The sequence below is a fragment of the Chanodichthys erythropterus genome, chromosome 2 (genome assembly GCF_024489055.1).
Source record: "Chanodichthys erythropterus isolate Z2021 chromosome 2, ASM2448905v1, whole genome shotgun sequence".
In the NCBI taxonomy this organism is placed as follows: domain Eukaryota; kingdom Metazoa; phylum Chordata; class Actinopteri; order Cypriniformes; family Xenocyprididae; genus Chanodichthys; species Chanodichthys erythropterus.
In genome coordinates this window covers 18,726,498-18,739,486 of record NC_090222.1, presented here as the reverse complement: position 1 = coordinate 18,739,486, position 12,989 = coordinate 18,726,498, and the positions used below count along the sequence as shown (strand labels likewise).

The window sequence follows — 12,989 nt, the reverse complement described above, 5'->3', positions numbered from 1 at the left end:
GGGAAGTTAAAAACGGCTGTCTAATGCCCTGATCATTTGTAGATAAAGACATTTTAAAACAGCTGCTGAAAGAAATGTTGAACACAGGCATATTTCCTAGCTGCATTTGTACACTTGTGGAAAAAGAAAAGAAACATAACATTCTTTGATTTTTATGTGTGACTCACTCTATTGTGCACTTTTCATTACTACTTATTCACATTTGAGTCAATGAGCCAAAAATGGCAAATAACCGATTTCAGAAAAAAAAAAACATAATTGTTTCATTATTTTAAAATAACATTGTATTTATTTTTTTTGTTTTAGTTTTATTTGCACAAATATAAAATATATACAATAAAAACAAAAGTAAAATCTATATACTGTGCAGGGAGAGGCAGAAACGGGGCTTATTTAAAGCCTCCACCTAAACAACAACAACAAAAATAAATAAATAAATAAATGTGCAACAAGTTAATTACAACATGTATAAATAATAATATACTCCAAAAACAAACCATATAGGGTGCATAAAATACATCAATAAACAAAAAAGCACAATTACAAAGCAGCAATAACATGATTCTTTATACATCTTTTATAACATATTAAAGAAAAACATTTTTCTGCTAAATGGGATAAACCATTCCATAATTGAATACCCCTAAATCGTATCTAGAGTATTGACCTCTACAGGTGAGAATTTTAGGAAGATGAAAATCTGAACATTGAAGAGTTAAGTGACAGAGAACCTGTGAATTTACTTTAAAATACATCTTAAATGGCTCTGGAATGTTACCTTCACCTGAATATATCTTATAAAGACACAAATTTGAGAAATGGTAATATCATAAACGGTAAGAACCTGAAGTTTCTGAAACAGAGAAACAGATGAAGAATATGCATTTGATCAGGTTGCAATCCTAACAAAATGTTTCTGAAGGATAAAGATTTTTTGAAGAGTAATAGGAAAAGTGCTCGCCCAAACTATATGAAAGATACGGATAAATTAAACTATAGTAAAGAGTAAGAAGACACTCTGTAGTAATAAGATGCCTATAACCTTTGTTATTATACCAGTGGATTTATGTATTTTTCTGCTCATGTAGTTAGCTTGTTCCCCTCCAACTCAGACTCTTGTCAACAAAAACTCTAAAGAATTTTGCAGTTGACACTTGAGCCACCTCAACAGACTCAAATGTAGTTTTTCATAAATCTTTAGGGTATAATTTTTGTACCACTAAAAATAATCAAGTCAGATTTTTTTTTTTAATTTAAAGGAAATTTATTTAAATTAAACCAATTAGCAAAAGCGATTAGACCATCATTTGCATTCTTAATCGATAAATTAACATTTGAGTGAGAGAGAACTAAGATTGTGTCATCTGCAAACATTATTGGAGTAAGAATATTTGAAACATTTGATAAACCATTTATAGAAATAAGAAATAGTAAAGGTCCAAGAATGGAGCCCTGAGGAACCCCACAGAGTCTTGCTGTACTAGAATAGCAACCCTTAAACAAATAAACTGTCTTCTATTATAGATGTCATTTTTCAACCATTTATATGTAATATCATGAACACCATATTTATACAACTTTTCCAATAAAATAAAATGATTAACTGTATCAAATGCTTTTGACTATAAAAGTCTTTAAAATACTACAAGTAAATTCATGATTTTCAAGTGCAAGAGTAACACTGTCAATCAAGTGAAGCAAAGCAATATAAGTAGAGTGTTTTTTGCAGAATTCATACTGATGTTTATGAAGAATAGAACATATTAATGTATCTTTATCTTTTCTTTGTATAGAAATATGATTAGTAAATGAGTAAGTAATAAGTAAATGGCAAGTAGTGGAGACTGGGGATGATCCGTTGAGACATAGCATTTTTGGCTATAATGTTATCATAATCTGCTAAAAATCAAAGTTGTCTTGACATCTAAAACTTATATTGTCTACAAGAATGCTGTTGTTATATCACCATCACTGGGGTAATTTGTAACAGTAGGTACAGTATACGTATCATAAAAAAAAATCAATTTAAATTGATAAACTGATATTAAAATTTGTAACTGATATCAAACCCATCTTGTTCTCCCATATAAAAATATAGTTGTAGGTGTTTTTAAATTTTGTATATGTTTTTTTTTAACCTCTGGATTTTATAGGGGTCTGATTTTATTGTGGTTTTGTATGTGCAAACCGAGGGGGACAATAAACTGTCCAGGGGCCCAGAAAAGTGGCACTCCTGCATACAGTAGCAAAGTAAAAAAAAATATAGCTTACACTAACCAACCCATGTGAGACTGAATCAGAATAATTTCTTTAACTTGAATAAAATTTAGATGTTGCATGACTGAAGTGATTATTGCTCATGCTCATCATCCACTATCAAATCATGACTCGTGTTAATATCCAGCGCTAGGTGGCGCAGTGAACTCTCTGCTTTATAGAACTGCAGTTTATCATTAACTGAGAACTGATGAAAATAGTTCAGATGAGTTGAGCTGCTGCTCGTGACAGTCAAGAGCTCGATCATGATGGTTTCTTATCGTTTATATTGGACGCTATGGATATTGTCCTGTTTTGGTGAGACTTTTTTTTAGCAATTAAATAATTCTGTGTGTTGAATTTCTATATATATAAAAAACTAGTTAGGCCTATTTTTTTAAGTAAATTCAGAAAAAAAAAAAAAATATATATATATATATATATGCCATTTACTGAAGCTGTTGTTACTAAAAATAACTACAGTAATTGGGGTAGTTAAAGTAAGTAATTTAAGTGCAAATGTAAAAATAAATGTGGTATTCTTTTAATTTTTCTGTTAGGACAATACTTGGGTCAAGATCTGCAGATCCCTGAGCCGCCTAATAAAGAAGAAGGAGACAGTGTGGTGTTCACTCTGGATAACCCCCCACCCTCCACATCGATTTTTATAACTCAATGGTTTTTTGGTACCGCACCTATAATTACAGCAGTGTCTGGTGTACCTACAGTAAACCCCGAATATGAAGGCAGAATCTTTTTTGACAGCAACACTCTCGCTCTGAAGCTGCAGAACCTGAGACACAATGATTCTGGAATATACAGACTCAGTATAACAACTACTGATGGAGGGACACTTACTGGACAAACTTCACTACAAGTCGGTGAGTGAGTTACTAAAACTTGGTTCAGTATTTACTATAAAAGATTATCCTGTAAATCTTTTACATTAAATTAACAGAAAACTACTGCCACCCCCTGCTGTTAATATTTTACTATTAATTTACAGTTCCCTACTGTAATCTACTTTACAGTATACTATAATAATACCATGGAAGTAGGGGTGTGACGAGACAGGTAGCTCACGAGACAAGACGAGACACGAGATTGAGTTCAAGAGAACGAGACAAGATTTTTACACACTATTTTTAAGAAATTCTCAAAGATGAAATACATGATTAGAAAAATAATCTGCAGGTGTATTTGAAATGTTTTAATAATCATCTTGTAATGAATGTCATTTCAGTTCAGTATTAATTATCATATGCAGTAAAAGACAACAATACTGAAGCACTGTAAAACGTTTTGCCGCAAACTGGCTTCTCTCCTGTATGATTTCATACAAGTCTCTTCAGACCTTGCTGTACATGATTTATGAGCTTCTACAACTTTTAACTTCCTAACTGAACTCCTTTCCACAAATGTATCATAGAAATAGCCTAAAAACATTATAAATAAAAATGGTAAAACTTTACAATAAGGTCTCATTTATAAACATTAATGTATTAACCAACATCAACAATGAGCAATATCTTTGCTACAGTATTTATTAATCTTTGTTAATGTTATTTAAACATACAAATAGTCATTCATGGTTAGTTCATGATAGTGCATTAAGGAATGTTAACATATAGTAGGGTAGACCAGGTACAGTTGGTTATAGGGTACAGTTGAAACACCTTAAATAACTTGCGTTCGCAACAAGTCTGATCTGTGAAATTTTCTTAGCACATGTATATTAGCGCCCTCTTCAATCGTGTGAAATTTGAAGTACATGCGCTTCTCCAGTCCGAAGATATCGGCGAAAGTTTTTTTCTAAGGTAATTTTTTCACTTCACCACGTCGCTTCCACATTGAATATCTTCTCATCCTTACATGACTGTTAAAGTTAACTTACATTTTCGTAAACCTTATTTTGTGCTCTAAACACTTACATATTGCATGACTTTGTGTCATACAAGGTCATCGTAAAATCTAGAGAAATGTTCGAGATGGTCAGCGGGGTACAGTTGAGAGACAGTGTATCAAATGTACCCGCACCATAGAATCCTATTGCGGCCCATGCTGTTTAGTTGCACGATGTAAGTTCTATTAAGATCTATTAATCTATTCAAATTAATAGATTTCATCTGTTTTATTATTGCTGTTTGCAATTGTTCAATGTTTTTTACTGTTACTCAACTTTTCAACTGTTAATATTAAATGTATGGCCTAAATTTAAATATTGTATCACTGTTTGCCATTACTGCACAATGTTTTACAAATGGACTACTTTTAACTAAACAAAATAATAGAATAAAATACTAAATGGAAATAAAAATTCTCATTTTTAAAGGTATTTTACATTTGTAGTGAATTGGTTAGGCAGCTTTACAGCATTCCGGATGGGTGTCTCAACTGTACTAGGGTACTGTTTCAATTGTACCTGTTTCTGACATGGGTACAGTTGGAACAAAAAAGCTTCTTGTGTTTATGAGCTAATTGTGAAAAATATGACCTACTTATGGATGTTAATAATTAATAATATTTTAGTAGACAAGTAAAAGAAATGTCATATGAAAAATCACTTCGTTTCACTTCTTTTCAGTCCCATAGTTTTAGTGTGGTAACGGTGAAAGCAAAAAGTGTACCAACTGTACCTGGTCTACCCTACATGTCGAAATTAATATTAACTAAAATGTTGTAGAAGTATTGTTCTTCATAGTTCATGTAAAGTTAATAACGTTAACTAATGAAACCTTATTGTAAAGTGTTATCATAAAAATAAACAACAGTTTTCTTTTATTCTTATTAAGTGTAATCAATAAGTGCAACCATAATCACACTCTCTCAATATTCAAAGTGCAAATAGAGACCAAATTTTTCTTTAAGCATGATACAGAGCTGAGAGATGCTTACAACTACACAGCCCAGTGTAAGAGAGCTTTCATATTGAGAGATATTTGCATGCATCAGGGAGCCGCTTTCAAATGCGGGGTGTTGAAATCGCGTTTGAATGCGCGCTCGCGTTTACTTTCACTTTCGCGATCTCACGTATATGAATATGGAGCGGCAGCGACCGGTATCCAACTAAATTAAATGTGTGTGTTTTTTTTAAAAAAAAAAGCAAAACGACAGTGGAGGCGTAATGCGGTGGAATATTCTTTCCTAATTTCACTCTCACACTATCAGGAGACTGTTTTTTGCCTCAGTGAGAAATCTCATCACAATTTAATCACTTTCCCCTTGAAAAAGTATTTTTCTGTGATTTGATTACAGTCACTTCTGATGTAATTGCACTAAATACTATATACTGTAGAACAATTCAATATAAAACAATAGTGGATTTATCATCTATGCTAAATTGTATGCTTTTAATGAAACTTTCTCCCTTTGAATACTTTGGTCAGTTCAAGAATAATTTATGCAATTTTGTATTATTTATTTAAAATAATTAAAGGAGAAATACAAAGAGCAAGGTTGTCCTTGTATTGTTTAACTGATCAAATTTGAAATGGGATGTAAGTAATTAGTAATAAGTAATGCAATACTTTTTAGAGAGAGGAATTAGTACAGTAATCCAATTACACTGTCAAATATATAATTAATTCATAGCTAGTAATTAATTACCTTTTTAGAGTAACTTACCCAACACTGTTCTTAACATAAAACTAAACTGCAAATTATGAAACGTTTTACCATTGTAATAAACTTTTACAGTTCTCTTTTATACTGTAGATTGTTATAGTTTTGCTCTTGTCCGAGGCCCTGACATTCAGTCTTTTCTCAACTGTGAAAATCCATTAAACATAAATGTTATGCATTATAAACTTTGGCAATCTAAATATTGATGTATACACATTTTACACAAATAGCTCCTTTCATTCAGTTGTGGGATCATGTCCATCAAAACAAACAGTTTTGCTTCTAAAAAAAAATTACATTTTTAGAAATGGTGCAAATATTCAAACATAAATTAATTTCTTTCATTGATGATAAAGGCCTTCTGTACAGCCATGGACACGCAGATTTGAGAAATAATGGTGGTTTGATTAATCTGACCTGTACTCACATCTTTGTGGTAGTTGTAGTTCTAATCAAGCATCTTACTGCCATGTGAAAGCACAAGTTCTTTTGCTGTTTTTACAGTTATTAATCGGGTCCTAAATGTGAAAGACTAATTCTAGATCCAGTGTTTTTGTTCTTTCTCTCTCATTTACACAGAAAAACTATCTGTCAGACTTATTGGTCCAGAGGAACCATTAATAGAGGGCGAATCATCTGCTAACATCACCTCTAAAGGAAATGGCAACATCATCTCTGTGCAGTGGATGAAAGATAACAGTCCTCTGTCTCCTAGCAACAGCATCATCTTCTCACCTGATTTCAGATCAGTGTCCATCAGTCCAGTGCAGAGATCAGACAGTGGAGAATATCAGTGTAAATATACAAACCCTGTCAACTCTGAGACGGCAACATACAGCCTGATCATCAACTGTGAGTGTTAAACATTTAAACAAAGATGATTTGAGGTCAAACCTGATGAAATATAAACTTCAGTGCTCAGTTTGTTCCTCTAACAATGAGTCTCTTGTGTTTGTTCTAGATGGACCAGAAGATGTTTCTATTAAGGGTCCAGATGTGGTGGATTTAGGGGTTCATGTGTCTCTGTCTTGTTCTGCAAATTCTGTACCTTCTGCCTCATTCAGATGGATGTTTAATGGAACAGACACCGGTGTGACCAGAGACACATACACCATAGATAAGACGGACTTCACACACAGTGGAGATTACGACTGCACTGCCTGGAATAACGTCACAAACAGAAGCGCCACACAAAGACATGCTTTACTAGTTAAAGGTATGTGTTACAACTTGTGTTTTCAACTCTTTATTATAACTAATATTTTGACCTTAATTTAACATTTGTTCATTGGAGTTTTCTGTTGTCATCATTTTCTACTGTTTTGTATGTTCATCTATATTTTGACTGTAATTGCCTTGTGGTGTCTTAAATTTTATTTTTTTAATTAAGATTTTGATAGAGTATTTAAAGTGTATTACAATTATTATTGTGCATTATATGGTCTGGTCTTATTTCTTGTATCTTTTCTATAGTCAGTGGAGGAGGAGGACTGACAACAGGAGCGATAGTTGGGATTGTCATTGGTGTTTTAGTGGCAGTTTCAGGCATTTGTGGTCTGATTGTCTACTTAATTAAAACCAAGAAAATGTAAGTAATCTGGTACCTCATGGTGTAATTTGTAATCACAGCTTTAATTTGACACATTATATACATTATTATTACTATAGTAATAATAATGTATATAATGTGTCAAATTAATGTGTGTACAAATCACAACTTGTATCAGCTTCCAACAGGTCTAGATCTACAAATGACCTTTAAAGATCACAATGATTAAAATATATCATTCTCATTAGAGACTTTTTCCTATCAAAGGAGTAACTTTCCATCACCATGGAAACATATCTGTTATAAACTGCTTTTTCGTATGACAGAAATGTGGTAAATATTTTAAATAATTTATGTGTCTTTACACTACAGCCCAGTGTTAAACAAGGAACACAAAGGACAAGGAAGTGGAGGTATGTTTATATATTCGTAATACCAACATGAGTATGATTTGATTAAAACAACACTGATACTGACCATCCCATGTTTCAGATGATCTCTTAATATTACAAATGTTTCAGTACATATTTCTCTCAGTATCAATCTGAATGTTTCTTTCTTTAAGCAGCATCACAAAGCAGACAAGAGCCTGTGAGTGACGTTCAGTTTTATCTCCTTATTACAACATTTTTGTCTTTATAGGACCTGATTTGAAACTGTAAATCTGATGTCACATTACAATCACTTACAGGAAAAGTGTTTTTCAGTGGTAGTAACTGATATTCAGTCGTTCGGCCTCTTCTGTCTCTTGTGTCTTTTATCTCATAGTGGTAATAAGAGTTTATGGTTTTATAGCAGGAGGGATGAGTGTATTTTCACTGTCAGCTCAACTGGACTTTAATCTTTAACATACACTATATTGCCAAAAGTTTTGGGACATCTGCCTTAACATGCACATGAACTTTAATGACACCCTATTCTTAATCTGTAGGGTTTAATATGGAGTTGGCCCCCCCTTTGCAGCTATAACAGCTTCAACTCTTCAGAGAAGGTTTTCCACAAGGTTTAGGAGTGCGTTTATGTGAATTTTTGACCATTCTTCGAGAAGCGCATTTGTGAGGTCAGGCAGTGATGTTGGCGAGAAGGCCTGGTTCACAGTCTTCCCAAAGGTGTTCTATCGGGTTGAGGTCAGGACTGGCAGGCCAGTCAAGTTCCTCCACACCAAACTCACTCATTCATGTCTTTATGGAAGTTGCTTTGTGCACTGGTGCGAATTATATTGGAACAGAAAGGGGCCATCCCCAAACTGTTGCACAAAGCTGGAAGCATGAAATTGTCCAAAATGTCTTGGTATGCTGAAGCATTTAGCCCAACCCCTGAAAAACAATCCCACACCATAATCCCCCCTCCACCAAACTTTACACTTGGCACAATGCAGTCAGGCAAGTACCGTTCTCCTGGCAACGCCAAACCCAGACTTGTCCATCGGATTGCCAGACAGAGAAGTGTTATTCGTCACTCCAGAGAACACGTCTCCACTGCTCTGTCCAGTGGCGGCGTGTTTTACACCACTGCATCCGACGCTTTGCATTGCACTTGGTGACATAAGGCTTGGATGCAGCTGCTCGGCCATGGAAACCCATTCCATGAAGCTCTCTACGCACTGTTCTTGAGCTAAACTGGAGGTCTGTAGCTATTGACTCTGCAGAAAGTTGGCGACTTCTGCACACTGTGCACCTCAGCATGCACTGACCCTTCTCTGTTTTACATGGCCTACCACTTCATGGCTGAGTTGCTGTTGTTATAATACCACTAACAGCTGACCGTGGAATATTTAGTTGTGAGGAAATTTCATGAATGCACTTATTGCAGAGGTGGCAACCTATCACGGTACCACGCTTGAATTCACTGAGCTCCCGAAAAAGCAACTTATTCTTTCACAAATGTTTGTAAGCAGTCTGCATGCCTAGGTGCTTGATTTTATACACCTGTAGCCATGGAAGTGATTGGACCACCTGAATTAAGTGATTTGGAGATGTGTCCCAATACTTTTGGCAATATAGTGTATTACTGCACAAAGACATACTGAGGATATCATTGACAAAAAATCACTCATGATAGACATTACCACTGTTTAATAGTGGGCTTACTGTTTCATGATTTAAATATCAGCATCATTAACATTTTATCACAATTTTACCTCAAGAGATATCATTGTGTCTGATGTTGTGATTATAATTTAAGAAAAACAAATAACTCTTTGTAGGATTCACACTATGAAGAAATGAATGATATCCAGAAGAAAAGGGGAGATGGACCGGTTCCGGTGATGAAGAGTCAATCTGCTATATATGTGAATTTCAGACAAAATGAGTATGAAAACTAAAAGCATTGAGTTTCAAACAGACCAACATGTCCTTCAGCTCAGGTGACCAGGTTAATAATATTTGAGTCCAGTCTGTCCCATTGTACAGCATTATACTATATGTGTGCTTTGGTTGCATCACAAAATAAGTGCTATTTATTCTGTCCTGCAGTCATGTAGTAAAATTAAGTAAATCATTTGGTTGGATTCTTTTATTATATGCTTGTGTAACGTCTCTATTCAGGTATCAAACCCTCCTCCTGTGAGCAAGTGAGGAAGTGAAGACACTGAAACATCTACTGCCAGATGATCTGTCAGGCTGTATACATTTCTTTCTTTCTTTCTTTCTTTCTTTCTTTCTTTCTTTCTTTCTTTCTTTCTTTCTTTCTTTCTTTCTTTCTTTCTTTCTTTCTTTCTTTCTTTCTTTCTTTCTTTCTTTCTTTCTTTCTTTCAAAATGCAGGCCTACACTGAATCTATGCACACAGAACTCAGTAGAACAGATTTAACAGCTGTTCTTTATATAGTCCTACATGTTTCCCATCTCATCCGTGTTCATTTAATAAATATTTTGGCTAGTTTTCTAAATTATATTTATTTATAATTTATAAGTTACTGTAGATAATATTTAGCTAGTATTGATCACACACCTAACAGTTTATCAGATATCATCAGATACATCCTCATTCTTTCCTCATTCTTTCTTTCACTGGGAAATAACAGAACTGTGATAGTGGGTAATAAAAACAGGTTACGTTGTTGTGTAGAGTCACCTTTAGACCTGAACACGACGTCACTCAGGGGAAAGAAACAAGGAAGTGACATGGTCGAAAATAGGGAGTTGTGGTAAAGAAATTTATTGTTCATTATCTTCTTCAAAGAATGTAATTTAAATATTTTCCTGTTATTTCAATTTTCTTTGCTCAGAATAAAGGGTTCATTTCTTATTCATTCCAGCTTCTGGTTCTGGTTTTTATAACTTTGGAATATTTAAGGCCACATACAATACTGTATTTTTTTTCTTCATGATGTGGGCATTTGTGGCCTAGAGAGTCAGAATTGTAACCCAAAGTTTGCAGGTTTGATTCTCAATACCGGCAGGAAAATGTAGGTGGGGGGAGTGAATGAACAGCACTCACTTCCATCCACAATACCCGCGCACAATCGCTCCCCATGCGGCCCGCCTGCCCACGGCTCCAGGTGTGTGTGTGTTCACTCACTGCAACTAATGTGTGCACTAACTTGGATGGGTTAAATGCAGAGGACAGATTCCGAGTATGGGTTGCCATACTTGGTCTTCACATCACATCACTTAATATGATAACACTGACATGCAAATGATAAGGACTTATCAAGGCAGGTGTAGTGAGTTAAACTGGTTGTATTTTTATCATTAAGATGAATGATTTTCATCATAGATGAATTCTGTACAAACTGCAGGTACCAAAACTGTCCACTTTTAGCACTTCAACACTAGGGGCCTCACTATAAAGCTTGCGTACACACAGATTTGAACATGTGTGCGTAAGCTTTTATTTATAAAAACGGTCTTTGACGTGGGAATGTGCTTAGCGCCACATCAGGGTCTGAGCAGACGTACACACTTTTCCTTGTCAGATTACTGCAGGTTTATGTAAATCTAAACAATTCTTGCAGCTCGCCATTCTAAATTAAAGGATTTGGACGATGAGTGGTGATCTTTTATATGTAAATGACATTAAGTAGATGTCGTATACAATGCGGAAAACTGAAAACCATTCAGCTGTGTGCAAGTTCAAGATCATTTGCGATTTATAGATTTCACATCTGAAAGAGAGGAGTATGCACGTACACATATTTGAGAAATGATCGTAAGATCAAATTTAGTATAGTTTCACTAGTTCACAAAGCTGAACAGCCAATCAGAGTGATTTCTCTCATCGATGAGCTCTGCCGCCTATTTAACATGCTCAATCACCCAAAAAGCCGCCAAAGCAGAATGCACTGCAAAAACTTTACACTATTGAATCATTTTATCACTAGTCTACCCTAACAAATGACACATTACTCCAACCTTGCATGCATTTCTGAAACCTTAGTTACTGGTCAATCTTAACATATTACAGAACCCGTAGATCAGTGGTCTTAAACTCAGCTCAGGACATGCATTTCCTATTCCTAAACAACCCTTGCAAACACACCATTAGAAAAGGTAGTGGGCCTCAATTATGAAACAAACGTACGACAGAAAACTGGACATTTATCAATATAGACATGAGCGGTGCCTACGATTAAAGGGTTAGTTCACCCAAAAATAAAAATTCTGTCATTAATTACTCACCCTCATGTTGTTCTACACTCGTAAGAACATCATTCATCTTCGGAACACAAATTAAGATATTTTTGATTGAATCCGATGGCTCAGTGAGGCCTGCATAGACAGCAATGGTACTTCCTCTCTTAAGATTCATAAAGGTACTAAAACCATATTTAAAATAGTTCATGAGTAGGCCTACATTGGTTCTACCTATTATAAAGTGCTGAGAATATTTTTTGTGTGCCAAAAAAACCCAAAACTTTTTAACAATATCTAACGATGGCCAATCATTAGATATTGATACTTACCTACTCAAATACCAATTATCTCAACTAATTGTTCTTTAAAAATTCTAATACACACACACACACACACACACACACACACACACACACACACACACACACACACACACACACACACACACACACTGATGTTCCCCCTTGTGTGATGTCATTCCTCTGTGTGTGCGGATGAGCAGTCAAACATTGTGGGTTTCTTAATGTTTAACACCACCCACCCGTTTTACCTGGAGTTTATCAGGATCCTAAATCTATCCTGGAGAGAGGGCTGTGACATTAACCCGTACCCCGGACCAGCAGTGAGACATGCACAACCACAAAAAATTATCAATGTATCACACACAGACTGCTCACCCTAACCTCTCTGTGTTACAACCACCGGTTCCTGCACTACACTTCCCAGCATCCCCTCTGCCCTGCACCTGAGGACAATCATCATCATTAGCACTCATTGGGACTTGTATATATTCACTCACCCTTCACTCTTGTGTTTGTCGGTTATACGTTGTATGTTAGTGTGTGTATATCTCCTGTGTTCCTGTATGCTCCTTTGGATTATCTAGTAAAGTTGGACTTTGATCCTATTCTCCTTGTCGTGCGTGTTCCTACACACCAGAGAACGTAACACTCTGTGTGTGTTCAGCTGTCATCGGCCCTGCTGT

General features: G+C 35.2%; 1 protein-coding gene across 3 annotated transcripts; it reads left to right on the top strand.

Annotated features, from left to right (window-relative positions):
• Positions 1–2,476: 2,476 nt before the first annotated feature.
• zgc:198329 (uncharacterized protein LOC557409 homolog) lies at positions 2,477–10,801 on the top strand. Of its 3 annotated transcripts, XM_067403847.1 has the most exons (9): positions 2,477–2,574; positions 2,817–3,137; positions 6,457–6,729; positions 6,839–7,093; positions 7,351–7,465; positions 7,799–7,839; positions 7,992–8,017; positions 9,633–9,794; positions 9,976–10,801. In XM_067403847.1, exons 1-8 carry the CDS (start codon positions 2,523–2,525, stop codon positions 9,750–9,752), a joined length of 1,203 nt encoding a protein of 400 aa, XP_067259948.1. In that variant the 5' UTR covers positions 2,477–2,522; the 3' UTR covers positions 9,753–9,794; positions 9,976–10,801. The 3 variants fall into 3 exon arrangements, with proteins under 3 accessions (XP_067259948.1, XP_067259941.1, XP_067259957.1); XM_067403840.1 differs by having other exon boundaries at positions 9,633–10,783; XM_067403856.1 differs by having other exon boundaries at positions 7,995–8,017; positions 9,633–10,780.
• The last annotated feature ends 2,188 nt before the right edge of the window (positions 10,802–12,989 follow it).